This window comes from Nematostella vectensis, chromosome 1, assembly GCF_932526225.1.
Source record: "Nematostella vectensis chromosome 1, jaNemVect1.1, whole genome shotgun sequence".
Classification (NCBI taxonomy): Eukaryota; Metazoa; Cnidaria; class Anthozoa; order Actiniaria; family Edwardsiidae; genus Nematostella; species Nematostella vectensis.
Window position 1 is genome coordinate 7,346,084 of NC_064034.1, and position 24,184 is coordinate 7,370,267.

Sequence of the window (24,184 nt, forward strand, 5' to 3'; positions counted from 1 at the left end):
CTAGAACTAATAAAAAGCGGGAATCAGCGGCATATTTAACGGTGCATAAGGAAAATAAACTCCTGGTGCTAAACCACGGGAGTTAACAATGCAGAGCTGTGGATATATAAAGCATATTTAATTGTATTGATAGCATAGAAAAAAATACTTTTTCTCGTTAAAGCACGAAAAATCAAAAATCAAAAAACAAAAATTATGTATCTGTAATTTTATTTCGTGTTTTAATGCCTATCAATTGTTGAAGTGGAACATTTACGTATCCTCAAATCTATTTCTGTGCACTTTTTAAGTATTGAAGTATTACTATTGAACTCGCACTTTTGAGACTAGGAAAGAAAATTTGATTTATAACATTTTTTGACAAACGCTAAGAAGATGTATGTTAGAGTTATGTGGAAAAGGGTTATTTTATTTAATTCAAGTTTTATTTTTAGAATTCTCTGGTTAAAATAGCGCAAAACGCGTGTCACATCAGCACCTGCTTGGATCTCATTCCCAGAGCCCACGTATCTTTGTGCGAGCGGCAAGGACCTGCTTAGAGCCAACAGTACCAAGCATGCGCCGTGACAACATATCCTCCTAAGATATAGCCACGAACATTTGCAACTACGGAATCAATATGACGTAAATTCGTGGTACAAAAACGCAAACCTCATGCAATCGGCCTTTTTTTAAACATAAACACTATTTTCCAATTATGAAATGCAAAATTACCACCTAGAACTAATAAAAAGCGGGAATCAGCGGCATATTTAACGGTGCACAAGGAAAATAAACTCCTGGTGCTAAACCACGGGAGTTAACAATGCAGAGCTGTGGATATATAATGCATATCTAATTGTATTGATAGCACAGAAAAAAAACTTTTTCTCGTTAAAGCACGAAAAATCAAAAAACAAAAATTATGTATCTGTAATTTTATTTTGTGTTTTAATGCCTATCAATTGTTGAAGTGGAACATTTACGTATCCTCAAATCTATTTCTGTGCACTTTTTAAGTATTGAAGTATTACTATTGAACTCGCACTTTTGAGACTAGGAAAGAAAATTTGATTTATAACATTTTTTTACAAACGCTATGAAGATGTATGTTAGAGTTATGTGGAAAAGGGTTATTTAATTTAATTCAAGTTTTATTTTTAGAATTCTCTGGTTAAAATAGCGCAAAACGCGTGTCACATCAGCACCTGCTTCGATCTCATTCCCAGAGCCCACGTATCTTTGTGCCAGCGGCAAGGACCTGCTTAGAGCCAACAGTACCAAGCATGCGCCGTGACAACATATTCTCCTAAGATATAGCCTTTAGTTGTGTTATTGAGCAAATAAAATGTTTTATTCAATTCCACTAATTTCTAAAACGTAAGAACCTATTTAACCTAACAAAACAAACATATTTTCTTACAGTCATGGTGACTGATTCAATTTTCGGATGCTACTTGAAACGCAGATGTTTTCGTTCGTAGTAACGGCTACTCGTAGTAATGTCCACATAACATTAACTACTTTCGCTGTCTTTATTATTACCGTAATATTTCTGTCCACACCATAGGGTAACGTTTGCTGTCTGTTCGTTTGTTTGCTATTTCAATCCCCCCCCCCCGACCCTGAGGATGAAAAGATCGTGTTTGCTTTGAATTTTTTTAAACTTAAAAAGATTCATTTCAAGTTTTAGTGATTTCTCCTTAAATGCTTCTTCGAAGAGTTTTCCTATCCCACCTGGCCTTTCTCAGTAGAAAAATTAATATTGAAAATAGGATTTCCTTCTGAAATAAACGAGGACACAAACTTATGCAATTCAGAATAAGGAAGTAAATTGAAGTAAATTTGGGAGATTGGAGGGGGTGGAGGCTAACTGGCTTTAGTAATACACTGAATCGCTTGTTTATCATAGAGACCGTGTTGAAAGTAAATCAGAAGATCGTGATAGTAATGATAATTCTGATTCTGATGGACAGGATGATTTTGTAGTGCATGAAATTGAATCGGGCGAAGATAATGATGGTGATGATGAAAAGGATACAAGAAGAACGTTTATTTCTCTATGAATGGATATTATTCTGGTTCTTCTAATAAACATGATTGAGTCTGTTATGTTTATGAAAGAGCTTATTAAAATGGTTATTTATCAAAATAAATGTGTGGAATATTCTAGGTTTGTGTGCGTGACTGTTTTGGTCATTGACGAAAATAAATAAATTAATCGGAATTTCTAAAAAAAAAAAAAAAAACTGTTCTAAGTTTGTATCACTCGCATATTTCAGATTTGACTATTGGCTCCCCGTGCTTTGTAATCTAATAAGGTAACAATCGTAAATTCCATTGGTTAAAGCTTCCCTGTGATGTATAGCGTTAAATGATTGATTACTTCCACAAATGGGGGGGCGTTATAAGGGAAAGTTATTGTCGCCAGCTCCCAAGTATCTGCATGGAAACCTCAGGGGAGTTTTCTTTTAATTTGTTTGAACAAGTTTTCTGCATTATCTACTTCTTTAATCTCGGATTCCTTTCCCATTGTTAGTAGGGACGGGAGCGTTGCGTGACCGACACAAAGAACAGCTGAGCGGAAGACTATCAGAGCGGCTGCAGCGGGGAATTTCAAAATAAAGCTTCGCGTGACGAGAATTGCCATGGTAACCGCAAAAATACTTTCGCGCATGCTCAATGGGATTCGATAGCGGCTGTCGGCAGCGAAAAAACAGACTCGCGACACGGATAAGTGTGCTGTAGAATCAAACACGAAGAAAGCTCTGCTAGCAGGGTACCACGAGATACTGAACTTTTAAAACAATTGAGCAGATGTTGTAAGCGAAGAAACAACTCACAACGTGCATTTGAAACAACAATAAATATTAGGCAAAAAGCACAAACAAACAAACAAACAAACACTAAACAAACAAACAATTGAAATTAAATAATAAGTTGTACAGGTAGCAATTCTTCATTCTATTTTGATACATTTGCGGCCTTGCATTCTGTACATCCAATTTACCCCTGTCTGATATTCTTACAGACCTCACGCTCGGTTTAATAACTATTCAATATATCAGGACTTTCCGTTTAAGAAAAAAAAAAATTGGGAACTTATGAGAAATGTCCGCTTTCGAGAATAGCAAACATGGGGTTTGAAAAGACGCGTTATCAATACTATATATAATGCGCTAAGGAATGGACTGTTGACCACCTTTTACGAAAAAACGGCTGGGCTAGAAAAATATAAAATAAATTGGGGAAGCAAAACGGAGGCATTTGTTTAATTAATGTTTACGACGACGCATACTATTCCCCTAAAGCACCAGGAAGCCCAGTACATTGAAGGACTAAAATATACCCTAATAAAAAAAGTTTTATACAACCAAGAATCGTGAATCTTTCACGGGTAACCAAATAGTACTATAGATTTATAGATTTTCCCGAAAAACACCACTTTTTTCTCATGAATAAATGAAGGTACCCGTCAGAGCGGAACAAAAGAAATTAGTGGTACCCGTCTGTGATATTTCTAAGGTAGCAAGGACAAAACATCTAAAGTGATAACGCCAAAACAAAAATGGAACATTAAACATACTCATCGAAATTAACGACGACGATATCTCCAGAAAAAGGGCGGTAAGTACACTAAAATTTACTTGAGCGAAACGCGTTGCATGTAATGGAATGTCGCTATCCTTTGGACCAATAGCGGCCTGGAATGATCACCATATTTAGAACAACCGCTTTTGGCTAAAAACTTCCTTTCCATGTATCTCTTTGAAGCTAAACGGAATATGATAATGCTTAACTAACTCCAGAATGTGATAAATCAACTCAATAGACGTCTTTTGGTGTTTTATATTTACTGTTTGAAAACTGTTTGAGACAAACAAATTTACGTGCGCTTCATCCAACCTCCCCTTTCGACAACAAAAAAGCAAGGGAAATAATCAAGTTACAATAAAAAAAATCGCGAATATATTGATAAATGGCTATGGTAACCCCTCTATAATGTGCAAGTCTACTGTCTGGGTGAAATGACTGCTACCAGTTAAGGTCGCCAAACTTATCAAGTGATCAAACAACGCCGTCGACATAAGAGGTATGCCGCCGCTATTCGAACCAACGGTGTTTTCCTCGACAGACACGGACACCAGTTACTTCGTAAGACATTCATCTTTTTTGGCCAAGGGTATTTGGCTAGATTATTGAAGAGTTGCGGCACTTATATGGAAAACTACTAGGTTTGAAGGGTAGGTTGCTGTTCAGATCATTTCCCTGCTGTGGTTGGTGGTGTAGTTGCTTTGTCAGGGGAAACTTCCTCTAAAAAATGTCACTTTATGCTTATTGATAAAATGTATTTTTAACTAAAAAAAAATGGGCACATACCCATATGGCGAACGTGTGGACCACTAAGGGTGCAACAAGGCTGTTGTACGGACATGAGACCTTCGTGATTAAACAGGAACTTTTACTAAGGTTAACAGGAAGTTCGATTTGTATCTGGGTCGGGTTTGTAGACACCTATAGTGATAGTATATTTTCTAGAAGACCCTAAGGGATAGCATTATTTTTAGAAGACTTTTGAGGGATAGCACATTTTCTATAAGACCCTAGAAAAGAAAGCATATTTGACCCTAAGGGATAGCACATTTTCTATAAGACCCTAGAAAAGAAAGCATATTTGACCCTAAGGGATAGCACATTTTCTATAAGACCCTAGAAAAGAAAGCATATTTGACCCTAAGGGATAGCACATTTTCTATAAGACCCTAGAAAAGAAAGCATATTTGACCCTAAGGGATAGCACATTTTCTATAAGACCCTAGAAAAGAAAGCATATTTGACCCTAAGGGATAGCACATTTTCTATAAGACCCTAGAAAAGAAAGCATATTTGACCCTAAGGGATAGCACATTTTCTATAAGACCCTAGAAAAGAAAGTATATTTGACCCTAAGGGATAGCACATTTTTTGACCCTACAGGGTCGGATCTCGCTTTTCTCTAAAGGGGAAGGGGGGTTTGGCTAGAGGGTTGGCAAACAGGTTTTTTTTTGTTAAATATGGATTTCTGGTAGCTCAAATAGGGAGGGGGTTCAAACCCAATAAACCCTCCCCCTGGATCCGCTACTGCCCTAACAGCAGATTTTCTATATTGCACTTTTTAGGCAAAATTTACACATGTAAAGCATGTGTGACATTTTATAGGGAAGTCCCCCGGGGGAGAATGAGGACTATATTCAGGTTTAGGGACCCAGCAAGGTGGCGTGTTTTCTCTCAAAGTAAGGGAGGAATTGTTGAACAAAATAGGAACGTCTTATTTCCAACACAGTTGGGGGTTTGGTCCACGCTAGATCCGCTAGATCCGCTAGATCCGCTAGATCACGCTGTAGCGGTGATCATGTTCCCTAGATCCCTCCATTCTAATGTTTTGTTATGTCTGTAGCGGTGATCATGTTCCCTAGATCCCTCCATTCTAATGTTTTGTTATGTCTGTAGCGGTGATCATGTTCCCTAGATCCGCCCATTCTAAAGTTTTGTTATGTCTGTAGCGGTGATCATGTTCCCTAGATCCGCCCATTCTAAAGTTTTGTTATGTCTGTAGCGGTGATCATGTTCCCTAGATCCGCCCATTCTACTGTTTTGTTATGTCTGTAGCGGTGATCATGTTCCCTAGATCCGCCCATTCTAATGTTTTGTTATGTCTGTAGCGGTGATCATGTTCCCTAGATCCGCCCATTCTAATGTTTTGTTATGTCTGTAGCGGTGATCATGTTCCCTAGATCCGCCCATTCTAATGTTTTGTTGTGTCTGTAGCGGTGATCATGTTCCCTAGATCCGCCCATTCTAATGTTTTGTTGTGTATGTAGCGGTGATCATGTTGCCTAGATCCGCCCATTCTACTGTTTTGTTATGTCTGTAGCGGTGATCATGTTCCCTAGATCCCTCCATTCTAATGTTTTGTTGTGTCTGTAGCGGTGATCATGTTCCCTAGATCCGCCCATTCTAATGTTTTGTTATGTCTGTAGCGGTGATCATGTTCCCTAGATCCCTCCATTCTAATGTTTTGTTGTGTCTGTAGCGGTGATCATGTTCCCTAGATCCGCCCATTCTAATGTTTTGTTATGTCTGTAGCGGTGATCATGTTCCCTAGATCCGCCCATTCTAATGTTTTGTTGTGTCTGTAGCGGTGATCATGTTCCCTAGATCCGCCCATTCTAATGTTTTGTTATGTCTGTAGCTGTGATCATGTTCCCTAGATCCGCCCATTCTAATGTTTTGTTATGTCTGTAGCGGTGATCATGTTCCCTAGATCCCTCCATTCTAATGTTTTGTTATGTCTGTAGCGGTGATCATGTTCCCTAGATCCCTCCATTCTAATGTTTTGTTATGTCTGTAGCGGTGATCATGTTCCCTAGATCCGCCCATTCTAAAGTTTTGTTATGTCTGTAGCGGTGATCATGTTCCCTAGATCCGCCCATTCTAAAGTTTTGTTATGTCTGTAGCGGTGATCATGTTCCCTAGATCCGCCCATTCTAAAGTTTTGTTATGTCTGTAGCGGTGATCATGTTCCCTAGATCCGCCCATTCTAATGTTTTGTTATGTCTGTAGCGGTGATCATGTTCCCTAGATCCGCCCATTCTAAAGTTTTGTTATGTCTGTAGCGGTGATCATGTTCCCTAGATCCGCCCATTCTAATGTTTTGTTATGTCTGTAGCGGTGATCATGTTCCCTAGATCCGCCCATTCTAAAGTTTTGTTATGTCTGTAGCGGTGATCATGTTCCCTAGATCCGCCCATTCTAAAGTTTTGTTATGTCTGTAGCGGTGATCATGTTCCCTAGATCCGCCCATTCTAAAGTTTTGTTGTGTCTGTAGCGGTGATCATGTTCCCTAGATCCGCCCATTCTAATGTTTTGTTATGTCTGTAGCGGTGATCATATTCCCTAGATCCGCCCATTCTAAAGTTTTGTTATGTCTGTAGCGGTGATCATGTTCCCTAGATCCGCCCATTCTAAAGTTTTGTTGTGTCTGTAGCGGTGATCATGTTCCCTAGATCCGCCCATTCTAAAGTTTTGTTGTGTCTGTAGCGGTGATCATGTTCCCTAGATCCGCCCATTCTAATGTTTTGTTATGTCTGTAGCGGTGATCATATTCCCTAGATCCGCCCATTCTAATGTTTTGTTGTGTCTGTAGCGGTAATCATGTTGCGCTGTGGTGTAATGCTATGCGCCGTTCTCCTCACAGCAGCCACAACAGGTCAGTAGAATGAATCATTTCCAAGTGAACAAAGTTCCTTTAATTAATCTCAAATTGTATTTTCACACATATTGAATGTTACGCTGTATAATACACACAGATCCAAGATTTATTGATAAAACCTTTATTATAAGAACGTCAAGTCTGAGATTTTGCCAATTTTTTTTAAAAAGCTAAAAAACATGTCAAGTCTCAGATAGCATTGTTTTTTAGTGTGATGCTTTTTCCAATGCAGAATCGAATTGTGTTCATAATAATTACCTTGTTGAATATTATTTCTATTGATGATATGTATGTTCTCTCCAATATTTCATTGTGTGCTTTATTTTTCATATACCCTAGAATCTAAGATATATGCTAAGGACATTTTCAGCCTTAAAATACTACAAAAATAAGAACGGCCCACTTCAGCGAAGATTAGACGTTCTTATAAAATAATAGAGTGTATTGTGGTAACAATGATAATTATATAATAAAATTCTTTTCGTGTTTAGGGAGTGTCCATTAAATACACGGGGGGGGGGGGGGAAGGAAGATTTTTACTCAAGACAGCCCCCTTCCATTGTAAACATATTTTTGGTGCCTTCCCCTTTCGGAACCCCGAAATTTCCATAGCCCCTCCCCCCTTTACGACCTCAGTTAATGAAAAGTCTTTAAATCTGGAAAGTGAATACTGCGAAGTTGCCCTCCTTGTCCGAGCTGATGATCCAGTCAATTCATCATTAATTCAGAATCTGAGTACGGCTCTTAAAAAAATCGGAGCCCCTCCTTTAGATGACCTTTTATTTTCGAACCCCCCCCCCCCCCTTTTGGAGGTAAGAAATTTCGTAGCCCCCACTCAATATCTCCCCCACCCCGCCCTTTCTGTGTAATTAATGAACACCCACTTTGGGCTTTAGTTGTTCGTATAGCTAGACATTTTATATCGCGTGTTCCAACTCCACTTTAAATTGTTCCTTTTATCGTAGAGCACAATGCCAGCGACTTCTACAGCCCGTCAAGCTACCGGCCTTTCACGAGTACCCGAGCGCTATACGCCGATCGGTATGGTAACCGTCTCCATAGAGACGACATCAAAAGGCCGGCAATCGCTACCATGAATACAAGCTGTGTTTCCTACTCTTCAAAGTGTCAACAGGACAGATACGGCGAAGGTATGTCTTCGACTCTTCCTCGTTGCATCTACGATCTTTAATTCAGCATTCAAGCTACAGGAAAAGTGATTAGCTTCCCAAATGCTATTGATCTCTTTTTACACATTTTTGGGAGCGTATGGAAGTGCCCTTCGCCAGGCCAAGGATGGGTTTCTAAGGCTCTTGTTCGAAGAGGGACCAGAGGAATAGTTTCACCATACTACAAATTGGAGGAGCACGCTTGGATTCTTTGCTCAATCGCTCTTTAAAAGATTATTGAACAGACTTTTTTGATAAATGAAGCGAATTTGAGAAGTAAAGCGAATTTTTTGGTCGCGCTGTATTCTTTAATGGTTATATTCATCTCCATTTCTCTTTTCCAGTGCCCAAGCCAAGAGTTTTCTTTTCGTTTGATAGCACAAATGGTGGGAATGTGCTGCAAATGGTCGGAAGGTATGTGTACGGCTTGATGAAAGGGGATTACCGGCTCCAGAAGATGAGCGACGAGTGCAGATATGGCATCGACCTTCGCAACGGCTTTGTCACAATCGGACGCGATGCGCTGAAAGAAAAACCCTACATGAAAAAACTCAGCGTTACGATCTGGGTGAACGTTGATACTTTGTCTCATGATAATACCATATATGGATGCAAGGGAGGCGAAGCCGGGCACGCGTTGAAGATAGTGAAGCCCAAGGATGACAAAATGGGTGGAATTATCTGGCGGTATAGCTCATCAAGGAGAGAGATCTTCTCGGTCAAGACCAAAGGAGTCATACCAGTTGGTAAGACATGTTTTATGAGCATTATCATTATCAGCATCACTATATTGGCATCAATGCAACACAATACGGCACAACAGTCTTCTTTAAAACAACAGCCGTACCATCATCAAAACCATCACCTTCAACATCACCATCAGTATCATCATTATCACCAGCTTCATCATCGAAATCATCTTCTTTTTCAGGTAAATGGGCGCACATAGCGGCAGTGTTTGATGCCCATAACGCAGCCCTTCATATCTATGTAAACGGAGACGAAGTATCAATGGATAAAGCAGTAAAACCTGCCGATACCGTATCATGGGGGTGCACATTTCGATTAGGAACAAACCCTGAAGATGAGGAGCAGAAGTTCGACGGGTCCATGGACGAGTTTGGAATATATGACGAAGCGCTGACTAGGGAACACGTTCAAGAGCTAATGGGGCAGTGTGACTTTGGCACTGGAAGTGAGTTCAACTAAAATACCCGTAACTACACATAAACGTGGATATTTTACACTGTGAAAGTGGATATTTTGACATTAATTTTGCGTTATAAGTAAATCACCTACCTACACGTGCGCCCTACCTCTTTTATTAAATAAAAACTCTGTACTCATAAATTCATCATTCTTTTCCGAAATAAATTTTAATGCATGTTTTTAAAACCTTTTTTTTACTGACAGAGAACCTAGGTTGCAATCGGGAATCTATATATCGCGATCTGTAGTACATCACCGTGCAAGTACATTTACATATCCTTTAAACAGTGATTCAGTACGTTACCCATAAATCACTACGGGGTGCGACTAGAAGATTCTCAACGGCAGTGCTCATTCTCATTTGAGAGATGCACCTCGTACGCGCGCACCTCTTCAACCCCCCCCCCCCCACCCATAAGCGCGCACCTGACACCCCCTCCCGTCTCCTGCGATATCCTTTTTTCCTATGACTGCGCATCCTCCCTCAGCAAGTCCTGGGTACGCGCCTGATAGATGCGTGTAATCTGTTAGTGCTTTTGGCGTACCGTGCATCTGACCGTACCATATTCTTCTTTTTCTCTCAGACACTCCGCTGGTCCTAAGATTCAACTTCGAAGAAGTAAAAAACGAGGTAAAAGACACTTCTAACACGGGTAATAACGGTGCGGTCCTCGGCCGCGTCTCGAAGTACGAGTGGGCGTCAATGGCGTGTGGACACACGGCGGAGCTCAACCAGCACGGCTATATCCACGTCAAGGATCTCCACGGACGGGGCGTCAAGGGCTCGCATGGCATGACCGTAGCAGCCTGGGTCCAAGTCAAGCGTAATTCCCGGATGAACGTTATATACGGGACTCTAGATAACGACCTGGAGCATTCCCTGGCGGTTGGGTATAAAAGCTACGTAAATGGACCAATCATGTGGCAGTATTGGAAGGATGGAGGCTATGTGTTCAACGTCAAGACGAAAATGATCGTTAGGGCAGGTATGTTTGACAGAAGACAGGCGAGCGGACGGGTATAGACGGAGCGGACGAGTACAGACAGAGCGGACGGGTACAGACAGGCGAGGGGACGGGTACAGACAGACAGAGAGGACGGCTACAGATAGGCGAGCAGACGGGTACAGTCAGAGCGGATGAGTACAGACAGGCGAGAGGACGGGTACAGTCAGAGCGGATGAGTACAGACAGGCAAGCGGACGGGTACAGTCAGAGCGGATGAGTACAGACAGGCGAGCGGACGGGTACAGTCAGAGCGGATGGGTACAGACAGGCGAGGGGACGGGTACAGACAGGCGAGCGGACGGGTACAGTCAGAGCGGATGGGTACAGACAGGCAAGCGGACGGGTCAAATCAATTTCATTACTTTTACATGTACTTTAGTGAAAAAAAGTTTATAATGTCAGATTTTTGATTTTGTTTGTTTTAAAGAACACAGTGTTATGTACAAGTAAACGCCTAGAGCCTAATTTAAACGTAGGATTATGGAAACAAAGACAGACAACGGGCAGACGGACAGACCACCAACTCCAAATAGACGAAATCCAAATCCAATGCCCCTGTGTGGTGTTTGTCGTTCCTAGGGTTCTGGACGCACATAGCTGCCACATTCAACAGTGAGACGGGAGAGGTCAACATCTACATGGACGGCGAGAATGTGTATGACGAGAAAGTCGAGAAAGACTCGGGGCCAGTCAAATGGGGGACATTCCTGTCCATAGGCAACAAGCGCCTTCGACAGAAATCGGAGATGAGTACAGACGATTACTTTGAGGGAGGCATGGATAATTTTGAAATCCACACGAGAGTCCTTAGTGAGCGGAAGATCATCAATCTCGTCAATAAGTGTAGCTTCAACAGAGAAGGCCGTGAGTAGATGTCAGCTATGTAAGCGATCTCGAACCCTGTTAATTCCCCCACCCCAACCCCAGTGATTTTTTGCAATCGTCTCCCCCCCCGCGCCACCCCCGAGAATCGTTCTTAAAGGATTTCAGTCGACCCCTCTTTTATTTTTGTTTTCCTTTGCATCTTCAGCTTACCGTGTTCAGTTCCAAAGTGATTATAGGGCGATGAAAAAAAAACACATTTTTACTACGCTGGCGGTCACGACTTGATACATCGCCCGCGACAGGCAAACAAAATAATTGATTATATTCTTAATATAATTCTTATTTGACAGCCTATCTGTTCTTCATTGAGGTTAAAACTGGAAATAGGCACTTTGCATCAACTGACGTACCCATATACATCAAGTTGTTCGGTGACGATGGGGAACTGGGTGAGCTCACATTCCGCACGGCTGGACAGAAAGGGTGAGTGCATGTTTCTTGTCTCTTTATACCGAGGCATGACGCTCACAAATCCACCACAGTTTTACCTCCATATAGCGACCACCTTTTAAGCTGTCACGTTGTGTTAAGCGGCCACACTGCATCATCAAGTAGATTACGGCCAACATTTTTAGGGCCGAAGTGTAATGTTTACTGCTTTTTGGGGATGGTCGACATTTTGAACCACAAAAAAATCAACTAAGCAGCCCCCCTTCCGATTAACTAATGTCTGAACAGTCATGCGCAGATGCATACTTCGTAACTTTGATTCGTGACTTTGATCAACCACACGGGAGTCGCAACCGACAGCAAATTTGTTGAACAGTTTAGAAATTACCACCCACCCCTCCTCCTGAAACCGCACTACCCACCCCCTCCCCCCAACTCTTCGCCACTCTTGGGACCACTCGGCCACCCCTGCACGGGATTAAATGGTTCTGTAAACTCAATTTTGAACAAAGTATTTTGGGACAGGAAATACTTGGAGGGATAAGGGGGTCTAGCTGTGTTGTTATGTAAATCGATTCAAATGCCCCATAATTATCACAGGCCAACCAAGTCTCTTCTTGGTGTGGTCACCTTTCTCACGGAGTTCTCGGTTTCTAATCATATCATTCATTTCGCGATGCAGCTGCAGAAAATTGCCAGGATCAGGGAGCCCATCATCAGGATATCGCGAGATACCTGGGTAGATGGGGAATTTAAACAGAGCATTAAGAAAACACTCGGAAAGGGAGGTGCACCGTCACGCGCCTACTGGTCATTCCCTTATAATATTTGAAAATATTGTACCCCCTTCTACGGCCCTGTCAATGGTGATAGCTCATTATCTGAGCAAATTTTATTTTAACTCAAGGAAACAAATTCTTCATAAGAGCGTGCAATAATTTACAACACTTACAATAAGTTAGTACACATGTACACATGGTACAAAGGAAGGTATTACAACTTGCTCTAAAGTGAAATGACCTCGCTACTGACTTTCTCCCCCATCGCCTTTATAGAACATACGGGACCTGAATATTGACCCTTCGCCTTTAAAGTACATACGCAACAAAATGTTCGAATCTCGCGTTGCACTTTCGCTAGCTGGTAAAAATTGTTGCTGTTTTAGCTCCAGAAAATCCGAAATCTCATATTCTATAAAAGAAGAGCTAAGAAAGAAACTAGAGGAAAGGGAGACAATAGAAAAGAAGAGGTTGTAAGATATTTACAACTTGTAAGATAATGATGACAACAAAAGAAATTAATACCGGATACGGAATACCGGGGAGTGCAAACTAGAGGCTCACAAACATGTTTGATTACAATTATATAATTACAATTACATAATTACCAGCCTAACTTACCATAAGATAACATAATGAGCGTAAGGAACTAACGAACTAAATTTAAAAATTAACTTAACTATATAAAAACGGTCTCCTCAACCATAAAATGATTAATAACAAAATAACTCAAATAATAGAATCACCATATTCACTTCATAGGAAAGCGTCCTAAGAAGAATCGTAGAAGAAGCTGGCAATCTTCCCCTTGACACGGTGCAACATATTTTCTGCATTCATGTTCGTCCACCCCTTCTCCCCCTCCCGTCCCCCAATAAAGATTTGCTACTGTTGCAACCACTTTTCGTTGCTTTATATATCATGACCTCACTAATTTTAACTGAGTTTTAACTGCGTCGTCTCAGTATTCACAGAGCCGAGGTGTACGGACGAACCATCGGGAAACCAATACAGATCAGCGTTCGTAAAGAGAAAGAGTTCCTGCCAGACAAGTGGTATTTAGAGAAGGTATTATGAGGGGTTTGCCTGATTTGACACAACCACCCTCCCTTCCTTGAACACGACGCACACATTCTTGCGCATGTTGTATTCACCCTCCACAGCCCATCTGCCAACTGTGTGATCTCGAGGAACCCGCACAAAACACTTGCTCTTCAGCTCTTACTTATCAACAGCTCTGAGTGTTGTTTGTTATGGCTGTCGCGAGCTTATAATGGTACCGTTGTATATTTTATTGACTTTCACACATTCTCATTCAGGTAACACTGGTCCTACAAGATCGTAATGAAGGGCCTGTCTACACCTTTCCCTACAATGACTGGATTAGTAACAAAGGCGTGGTGATCCTGGCAGAGCCACAGGGTAAAACGAACTTTCGTTATTTAGACTTCAATCTTCATATCAACCTCATCATCACGCTAAATTATATAGCGTGAATGCTCGTTACAGCCCCCCCTCTCCGATAAGCGCACCAAAAAGCGCAAAATATGAAATTTCTAAAGTGACATTCCTTGCACCCTTAATTGTAAATGTGGACTTTAAAAGCACACTAGCATACACACATTGGCATCAGTCGGGCCAAGACGGGACGCTAGCACAGTCTAGTTGCAGTTCGGCAACCATGGACTTTCGTTCGAGTCGAAGTCGCCCTGCAGTTTATTGCCGATGAAGTTTAACTGAGGCAAACCGGCTATGCCATGCTGACGAGTCCTAATAAGGACGACAGCTGTCCATGGTTGCGAAACTGCACGGGTAATAGACTGTGCTAGCGTCCCGTCTTGGCCGACTGATGCCAATGTGCGTATGCTAGTGTGCTTTTAAAGTCTAAATTGTAAAGCTCTTAGGATTGGTATATGGATAGGCGTTAAGAGTTTGCTTTAAACGTCTACTAATTAAGATGTTTCTAATCATTCAATGAAGGTTCCTTGAACAAACAGTCTCGTTTTGTTTGTTTATTGTACTTGAGCGTAAATAGTTGTTTATGTCTCTTGGTTTCTTTCAGTACATGGTAGCTGGAGCACTTGGTCTTCATGGGGTGGGTGTGGCTTCAAGCTGTGTGGAGGGGGTAAAAAAGTTCGCACGAGGTCTTGTACCGACCCGACTCCATCAGGAGGAGGGAAAACATGCGAAGGAAAGCCTTTTGAAGAAATCAATTGTCCTGGTAAGATTATTTTAAGATCTTTCTAATATTGTTGTTTTTGTTTTTGTTCATGTTACTTTGGAGGCGGACAGTTTGATGCTGTGTCCTTGTTTGATGTTATTTTGTGTGTTTTTTTTTGTAATTTCTAAATTTGTTTTTTTAGATTATGTATAATTAAGTTACTGTTGCTTTTTTCCCTTCTTTTTGTTTATGTTGTTTTTGTCATTGCCGACAACTTTGTTGTTGTCGTCTCTATGAGTGTTTCTGTTTGTCTGTGTTTTTTATGTATCTCGCACCTTGGCGTGCCTTTGATTGGGCGCTCTTTTTAAACGTCTCTTGCCATGCTCTAGCTGTTGGACAAAAGATAACAAAAACTCGATTCTTCTTGTTCGTGTTCACGTACACTTTTTAGCCTCAATTCCATGCTACTTGCGCACACAATCTATATCAGTGTCATTCATCCGCAGTTGATGGGGGGTGGGGTGCGTGGACCTCGTGGTCACTGTGCAGTAAAACCTGCGGGGGAGCTGTGGTGACAAGGACGAGAGAGTGCAATAGTCCTGAGCCTAGTAATGGCGGGAAGCCTTGCGAACCATCTGACGCCAAGGAGACCAAGGAAGACTGCACGAAACCTTGTGAAAGTGAGTGATTTTGCACATCCCTCTGTTACAAATCAGGGAAATCTCCAGCGCCTTTTTTGCGCCTCTTTCTTCCACAAAGATTTCCAAGAAAAGTAGTGCTGTATATTAACTCCCCCCCATATTTCCCATCCCACCTGACCCCGTCGTCACCCCTACCCTGTGATAATTTACAGTGTTTCCATGCAATGCTATTTATTTCATGCAGCCGGACCACGGGACGGGGAATGGTCTGATTGGTCCGAATGGTCTCACTGCTCCGTGACGTGTGGTGGTGGCGTCATATCGAGGTCAAGAGAATGCACCAATCCAGAGCCGGCACGTGGCGGCAAGACTTGTCCTGGCGATGATACAGAAACGGCTCAAGATTGCCTCGAACCTTGTCCAAGTTAGTATATTACTTTAGCTTTAAACCCTGCCCAAGTTAGCCTAGAAACTTGCCCAAGTTTTTACATTGCTTTAGCCTAGAAACTTGCCCAAGTTTTTACATTGCTTTAGCCTAGAAACTTGCCCAAGTTTTTACATTGCTTTAGCCTAGAAACTTGCCCAAGTTTTTACATTGCTTTAGCCTAGAAACTTGCCCAAGTTTTTACATTGCTTTAGCCTAGAAACTTGCCCAAGTTTTTACATTGCTTTAGCCTAGAAACTTGCCCAAGTTTTTACATTGCTTTAGCCTAGAAACTTGCCCAAGTTTTTACATTGTGTTAGCCAAGAAACTTGCCCAAGTTTTTACATTGCTTTTTCCTCGAATCCTGACCAAGTTAGTACATTGCTTTCGTCTTTATGAGAAAATCTGACCGAGGGTAGCCTGGGTACGAGGCTGCCTGACCAAGTGCCATGTCCAGCTTTACCCTCTTGTCTAATAAACGTATGGTCTATCCAGTTGATGGCGGCTGGGGAGAGTGGGGGGCCTGGGCCGAGTGTAGCAAGACTTGCGGACCTGGAAAACTCATCAGAAGGCGCAAGTGCGACAATCCCAAGAGACGTTTCGGCGGGGAGAAATGCGAAGGGGACAGAAAAGATGTGAAGCCTTGTCAAATACGCAAATGTCCCGGTAAGTGTTGATCAGATCGCTCCTTGTGATGATAATCATGGTGGCGATGATGATGTTGTTGTTGTTGCTGCTGTTGCTGATGATGAAAATGATGGTAGTTGTTGTGGTGGTGGTGTTGATGATGATGATGATGACTATTTTGATGATCGTGTTGATGATTGTAATGATGATAACGACAATAATTATGACCACGATAATAAGATGTTTATTTCGCAATTATTAGGCATACTTGATTCTGCGTCAACGCTTTGCTATAGGGATTTAAAGCAATATACACGGTTCTCGCTAAAAAATACATTGCCATAGACTATTTGGTTGTAAGTAATGATGACGATGATAATGATGGCAACGACAACTACGTCGACAATGATAATGAAATTAATTCACATTTTCTCTTTTTTCAGATGCGGTTAATGGTAATTGGGGAGATTGGGGAGAATGGAGTGAGTGTACAGAGCATAAGTACTGCAACAAGGGAGATCAAGTCCGAAAAAGAAAATGCAACAGTCCCAAGCCAAAAGATGGAGGAGATAAGTGCCCTGGACTGAACTCAGAATCTATAGAGTGTCCCAAAGAGAATTGCATAGGTAAATGGCAGGCCATGAGATAATGGTGGTGATGGTATTAGAAATTTCATATGGGGAAGATTATGATACAGTAGTGGTGATGATGATGATTATTTCTTGCCCAAAGGGTAACAATGATGTTATCATATACATAAAACTTAATGAAGGTTATGATGTAACCATGGTAATAATTTTTTTCTCAGATGTCCCAAAAGAAGATAAATTTTCCAAAGAGATCGAAAAAGACAGTGAACTCTACTACGCATGCGGTGAAGGGAAAGCATTCCGAGTCTCAAAATCCCAAGATGAAACAGTCCAAGTTATCCTGAACGATGAAAATTTCGAAAGGATTTTTCCAATCCTGAAGGAAGGGTACTTTGCAGTAGAAAATTTAAAGAAGGGCAAGAAGCTCAAGGTCTGCATCGAGCCTGATGAGATGATCACATTTGCTGAGCTGAAGAAGATTTATCCTGACGCCCGTGATCTCCCAGCTCTGCCGGACTTTCCTCTGCCTGATGACGACTACGAGATCCCCATCCTGTTCTTCCATCTTACGCTTGACAAAAAGCTCATTTCAGGTAAAAAGAATCAGGAACGGCGCGCACTTTGTATTGCTAAAAAAAAACGGCGTCCTTTTTAACTCGAGTTAATACGAGTTTTTGGAGAGACTTTTTGTGTCACTTGATCATCGGATAGTTGGATGGCCGGATCGATCATCTGTAAACTTTTTGTGGTCTTTCTGTGCTTTAGCAACACAGCAATTCTTAGACCATATGTTAACTTTCGCTGTTCAACTTCCGGTTAAAAAGCCTAGTACTATAAACTGTTAAAGGGTTTTGTAATCGACCTGTGACCACTACGGTCATTGCTGAGTATAGCCGTAAAGTATTTATAAGCCAGATTTATCAGAGAAGTCTTCCATGTGGGTTGAAAGTGCGCATGCGGCTTACATTTGTCACCGTTGTCAATCGATCTTCTACGGTTCAATCCAATTTCAGTTGTTAATTTGCAATTAAAATGCTAGCAAACATTTCCATTCATCTTTGTTTTAGTACTTGCCGATTCGCGTCTCTGGGTTTTCGCGTTGTTTGTTTGAATTTGTGCTTAAAGAGCTAAGTACAGCCAAAACTGCGATTTTCAAGTCCGAGAACAGAGCAGGCCACGTTAGATTGGGGGGGAGGGGGCACAATAAAGAAACATTAGGGAGGGGGGACACAATACAGAAACATTGGGGAGGGGGTTCACAATAAAGAAACATTGGGGGTGAAGGACACAATACAGAAACATTGGGGAAGGGGGACACAATACAGAAACATTGGGGGTGGGTGACACAATACAGAAACATTGGGGAGGGGGGACACAATACAGAAACATTGGGGAGGGGGGCCACAATACAGAAACATTGGGGAGAGGGGGGACACAATACCGAAACATTGGGGAGGGGGGACACAATACAGAAACATTTGGGAGGGGGGACACAATACAGAAACATTGGGGAGAGGGGGGACACAATACCGAAACATTTGGGAGGGGGACACAATACAGAAACATTGGGGAGGGGGGACACAATAGAGAAACATTGGGGAGGGGGGACACAATAGAGAAACATTGGGGAGGGGGGCCACAATAGAGAAACATTGGGGAGGGGGACACAATAGAGAAACATTGGGAAGGGGGGACACAATAGAGAAACATTGGGGAGGGGGGGCACAATAGAGAAACATTGGGGAGGGGGGCCACAATAGAGAAACATTGGGGAGGGGGACACAATAGAGAAACATTGGGGAGGGGGGACACAATAGAGAAACATTGGGGAGGGAGGCCACAATAGAGAAACATTGGGGAGGGGGGCCACAATAGAGAAACATTGGGGAGGGGGACACAATAGAGAAACATTGGGAAGGGGGGACACAATAGAGAAACATTGGGGAGGGGGGGCACAATAGAGAAACATTGGGGAGGGGGGCCACAATAGAGAAACATTGGGGAGGGGGACACAATAGAGAAACATTGGGGAGGGGGGACACAATAGAGAAACATTGGGGAGGGGGGACACAATAGAGAAACATTGGGGAGGGGGGACTCAATAGAGAAACATTGGGGAGGGGGACACAATAGAGAAACATTGGGGAGGGGGGACACAATAGAGAAACATTGGGGAGGGGGACACAATAGAGAAACATTGGGGAGGGGGACACAATAGAGGAACATTGGGGAGGGGGGACACAATACAGAAACATTGGGGAGGGGGGACACAATAGAGAAACATTGGGGAGGGGGACACAATAGAGAAACATTGGGAAGGGGGGACACAATACAGAAACCTTGGGGAGGGGGGACACAATAGAGAAACATTGGGGAGTGGGGACACAATAGAGAAACATTGGGGAGGGGGACACAATAGAGAAGCATTGGGGAGTGGGGACACGATAGAGAAACATTGGGGAGGGGGGACACAATAGAGAAGCATTGGGGAGGGGGGACACAATAGAGAAACATTGGGGAGGGGGGACACAATAGAGAAGCATTGGGGAGTGGGGACACAATAGAGAAACATTGGGGAGGGGGACACGATAGAGAAACATTGGGGAGGGGGGACTCAGCAATTCAATAATATGTTATTAGGATATAATTATTAAATGCTCTATGCTTTGTCACAGGGAACTTCCTACTCGACAGTGCCGATGAGTACTCACCCAAGGAATTCTTGATCGATAATGCGGAGTTGTATTTTCAAGTTACGAAGGAATTCAAGCGGTTTTACGTGCGAGGGTTCAAGACGGTGGCAAAAGTCGAGTTTGACATGGAGGTATCAGCGGTGAGTGACGACGAACTGGAGGCTGTCGGGACGACAGAGGAATCCGTACCGGCAGGTAGGTTGTCGTCATGTATTGCTTTTGGCCATTTTTTATAGGGGCAAAGGTTGAGATATTTCTCCGCGTACCCTTATGTGGGCGTAAGGCCAGTACTGCTATGTGGCCACCACGCAGGCTAAGGCTCTTACCTTACTAGAATTGTAACCTTGGTGGATGCGATCTTTGTTACAACACCTTTAGCTTTTCAAAGATTTCAGAAAAGTGCATCTTTACATCCGTACATATGGCATTAAAAGTCAAACGACGGTGCCATTCTCTTTTTTATAATGTTTATTTATTGTCTTTTGAAAATTGATTAAAGTGATCCCATCAGGCCCGTACCCAGGGGGGTTACGGGGGGGTGTGAACGAACTTTTCGGATTTCGCAACCCCCCCCCCCCCCCCCCCAAGAAAAATCCTGGGTACGGGCCTGCCCATAGGGTGAAATAAACATCAACAGCCAATTATTTTATGCTATCGTTTATGTTTATTCCAGCCCGTCTGGAGGAAGCTCTCGCCGCACCGACGCTCGAGGACAAAGAAGAAGAAAATATTTTTCTGACTGATGGAGAGGGGAGCTTAGATAACATCGATTGGGGAAATATCGACTGGGGAGAAGGGTCGGGGCTAGAGGAGGAAGAGTGGAATTTCGATAGCAATTCAACAGCGCACGCAGACAGCCGTCGACCCGCAAAGCTCATACGACCGAAGCCATCTTTCAAAAAGAAGTCCCGTAGACCGTGTAAAGTTTTGCCATCTAAAGACGATGCTATCAAGAGACGAAAGAGGAAGTTCCAGAGGAAGTTCCACAATTACCACGAAGCTGGAGACACATTGTGTCAAGACAAGGAAGAGAAAAGGGTTAGAGGTATGAGCGAAACTGGCCTAGCACAAGAAGACGAAGAAAAAGATGAGAAGAAAGAAACCGGAATTATAAGCTTCTTCCAGGGAGCGGATATTCAAGGCTATGTATACAATTCCTTAAAGACGATGGGATTACCTCTTTTGAGTGTGAAGAACGCATCACTGGGGATCAACGTGCAGGAGAATAGCACAATAGTCAGGGCGACAGGAACCGCTAAGCCCATTCTAGGCTTTGAAGCAGCCATACATTTTGAGATAGTAAAGAAAGGGATATTTGCTGTTGGTATCACGGTGGATAGAGCTCAAGTTGGCGCACTTACCAAAAAGCTCTTCAAGAGGGAGATAAACATTTTCGGAAAGCTACGAGACCCAGCAGTAAGTATGGCGATCAGGATGATGACGATGCTAATGGTAATGATGATGATAATGTTAGTTGAAGTGATGATATAGAGGATGTTAGTGTTAGTAAAGGTGAATGATTGATGATGATGGTGGTGATGATGATGGTGATGGTGATGGTGATGGTGATGGTGATGGTGATGGTGATGGTGATGGTGATGGTGATGGTGATGGTGATGGTGATGGTGATGGTGATGGTGATGGTGATGGTGATGGTGATGGTGATGGTGATGGTGATGGTGATGGTGATGGTGATGGTGATGGTGATGGTGGTGGTGGTGGTGATGGTGATGGTGACGATGATGATAAAAGTACAAAGACTTGATAAAAATGACGATAATGAGGTTGAAACGACAACGTCGATGGTGATGTTGAGTTATGGTGAAGATAATAAGTATGTTGTTGATGATGATGAAACTGAAGATGATAATTAATATAACGATAAGCTAATTCGATGACGACGAGGGTAATGATGGTGCGAATAACGAACATTACGAAGAGGATGATGGCAACGATGATAACGAGTATGATGATATTTTTTTTTCATCACCGCAGCTATCATTTATATGACAATGTTAACATGAGCTTAACCTTACAGATCGGTTTCGCGTTTGCGCAAGAAGGGTTTAAGCTCACTGATGCCACGCACTTCACACGGGACCCCCTTAAGTCAATGCTAGGTATGGAGGTTACCAACAGCTTCGTGATAGCCATTAGCGCTAAGCTCCCAGATGACTGCGGTACGGACGTCCTGTGTAAATGCGCTGTCAAGCTATTCGGCGAGAATACTCACATTGAGTTCATGGCAAATATATGGTCGTCAAAGATTAAGGTACTGGGCCGCGTGACCAAGCGGAATGAGGGGTCTAACAAGGGCAAGTTTAGGCTCAGCAAGATTGAACTATTTATGGAGGTAAGCTTTTTGGCTCTTTCTAGCTATTTTGCGCCTTAGCTTTATTTATAGCCATTATCGCTATAATTCTCTATCTTGTTCTTTATAGATGACACAAAGGCTGGCCTCTGGTATGGCTTCCCGGGCATCTTGCCCCCGGGAACTTGGCACCTTTTGTGTTTATATCCTATGCTTTTCCATAGAAAACAAACAAGCTGACCTCCTTTCCGGTATTTGGCTTCCCGGGCATCTTGCCCCCGGGTACTTGGTATCTTTTGTTTCATTCTATAAGCTTTACCATAGATAACATACAAGCTGACATCCCCTCCGGTATTTGGATTCCCGGGCATCTTGCCCCCGGACACTTGGCAACTTTTGTGTTTAATTCTATATGCTCTTCCATAGATAACATACAAGCTGACCTCCCCTCCGGTATTTGGCTTCACGGTAGAGCTCGCCATCCCTGTCGAGGGCAACACGTACCGTGATGGCCGCGTGGAGCGTAAAGGCGAGTTGTACGTGGGCGGGACCCTTAAGCTCTCTGGACTCGGCTCACTTACAGGAGAAGTCTACATGGATGGCAAGTGGGAAAGTGTGTTTGGGATCTCATTCATATCCATCAGTGACATTAAAATAGGGTAAGGAGACCGCTATACATTTTCCAGGTGGGTGTTGCTGGCAAACCATACGTTTGATTAGCTTAATTGAATGCAATTGATGGATAGGGCAATATCTTGACTTATTTTCCTTATTTCTCCTATAAGCTCACCATTGCTTGTTTATTACTGCTGTACTGATTTGACTTTTACTGGCATAGCGTACATGTCCTTGTCATCCCTATCCCAAAACCAGCAACTACATGTTTGTCTTGCATTCACATCCCTCTCTCCCGGCGGAAACCCTCGAAGGTGCGTTGCTAGGCTTTGCAAAGAGTGTGCACAAACATACCTAAAATAATATCAGCGATTTTCCGATGGGAACAAAACGCTTTTTGGTGGCCGAGGAGTTGCGCGCACCACCAGACCCTGTCCCTATCTTCACGCATGTCTCATGTTGTTCTCGTACAGAGTGACTATTCTACTAGCTGACGGGATTCCACAAGCCTTGGAAATCAAGGGCCGCTTGGAGCTGGGCACTAATTGCTATGGATCTAAGGCATTTGACAAAGATGGGCAGTGCTTGGGAGCGGGAGTGATCGCTGGAGTAAACGTTAATCCACTCAAAGACTATTTCTTTGCCGAGTTTTCTGCTCTAACTGTTGGCAAGATTTTCAGGATGCTTGGATCGAAGTTGCAAATACCTAAAGTGGTGGCGGACAGCGGCTTTCCAGAGGGAGCTGTTGTAAGTAAACTATGCTATGATCAAACAGAGAAATTATAAGGAACTACCATATGACTTCGTGTGGAGATACCATTTAATCCACTGGCGAGGAAGGAAATGACGGAAAAAGCTTCAAATAAGCCCACTTCTCATAAGGTAGACAATTCCTTCAAGTGCATAGAAAGCTAAAGCGAACAAAATATTAAATCAAATATATTTTGTTAACTTGATGCGACTCCCTTTTTAAAGTATATATGTGCCAAAATGGATCAGGTCGAATTTTGCTGTGCCAAAATCTGCTTGACAGTATTAGTGCATAGTATTGTATGCAGTACCATGTGCAAGTGTTTCCCATTATGCCGCGAGGAAGCAAAATGTAAACAGAGAGACACTGTACAGACCCGTACCCAAGATTTATCTTAGGGGGGGGAGGGGGGGGCTGGTTCTAGAAATCCGAGACGGAAAGTGGACCAAATTTTTCCGGGAGGGGGGGGGTGGGGTGGTAGAGGGATTTTTTTAGGGGGGATTTTTCATGTCTTTGCAGTTTTATCTCCACGGGACGTTTATTGTCGGGTTTGGCTACATACCAGAGTGATTTAGCTTTTGCTTTATAGTTTTGTCTACTGAGTTTGTCTATTGAGAAACTCAGTAAACAAACTCTGTTGGTGGGGGGGGGGTGCGTTCGCACCCCCTGCAACCCCCTGGGTACGGGCCTGCTGTTGCTAA

The 24,184-nt window shown here is 42.7% G+C and overlaps 1 protein-coding gene across 2 annotated transcripts in view; it reads left to right on the forward strand.

Annotated features, from left to right (window-relative positions):
- Window positions 1–2,272: 2,272 nt before the first annotated feature.
- Window positions 2,273–24,184, forward strand: part of LOC5519016 — a 31,325-nt gene continuing 9,413 nt past the window's right edge. Inside the window, exons 1-22 of one of the 2 annotated variants that reach the window (XM_048731002.1) lie at window positions 2,273–3,606; window positions 4,115–4,223; window positions 7,166–7,228; window positions 8,197–8,382; window positions 8,745–9,146; window positions 9,332–9,595; window positions 10,194–10,595; window positions 11,196–11,480; window positions 11,792–11,924; window positions 13,636–13,738; window positions 13,990–14,092; window positions 14,733–14,891; window positions 15,338–15,511; window positions 15,717–15,896; window positions 16,392–16,562; window positions 16,967–17,149; window positions 17,332–17,706; window positions 19,789–20,001; window positions 20,480–21,222; window positions 21,845–22,159; window positions 22,544–22,776; window positions 23,206–23,479. In XM_048731002.1, the coding sequence (XP_048586959.1) occupies window positions 7,174–7,228; window positions 8,197–8,382; window positions 8,745–9,146; window positions 9,332–9,595; window positions 10,194–10,595; window positions 11,196–11,480; window positions 11,792–11,924; window positions 13,636–13,738; window positions 13,990–14,092; window positions 14,733–14,891; window positions 15,338–15,511; window positions 15,717–15,896; window positions 16,392–16,562; window positions 16,967–17,149; window positions 17,332–17,706; window positions 19,789–20,001; window positions 20,480–21,222; window positions 21,845–22,159; window positions 22,544–22,776; window positions 23,206–23,479 (4,953 nt within the window). In that variant the 5' untranslated portion in view covers window positions 2,273–3,606; window positions 4,115–4,223; window positions 7,166–7,173. The remainder of the gene's footprint in view (window positions 3,607–4,114; window positions 4,224–7,165; window positions 7,229–8,196; window positions 8,383–8,744; window positions 9,147–9,331; window positions 9,596–10,193; window positions 10,596–11,195; window positions 11,481–11,791; window positions 11,925–13,635; window positions 13,739–13,989; window positions 14,093–14,732; window positions 14,892–15,337; window positions 15,512–15,716; window positions 15,897–16,391; window positions 16,563–16,966; window positions 17,150–17,331; window positions 17,707–19,788; window positions 20,002–20,479; window positions 21,223–21,844; window positions 22,160–22,543; window positions 22,777–23,205; window positions 23,480–24,184) is intronic. The other variant, XM_048730998.1, reaches the window with a different exon arrangement.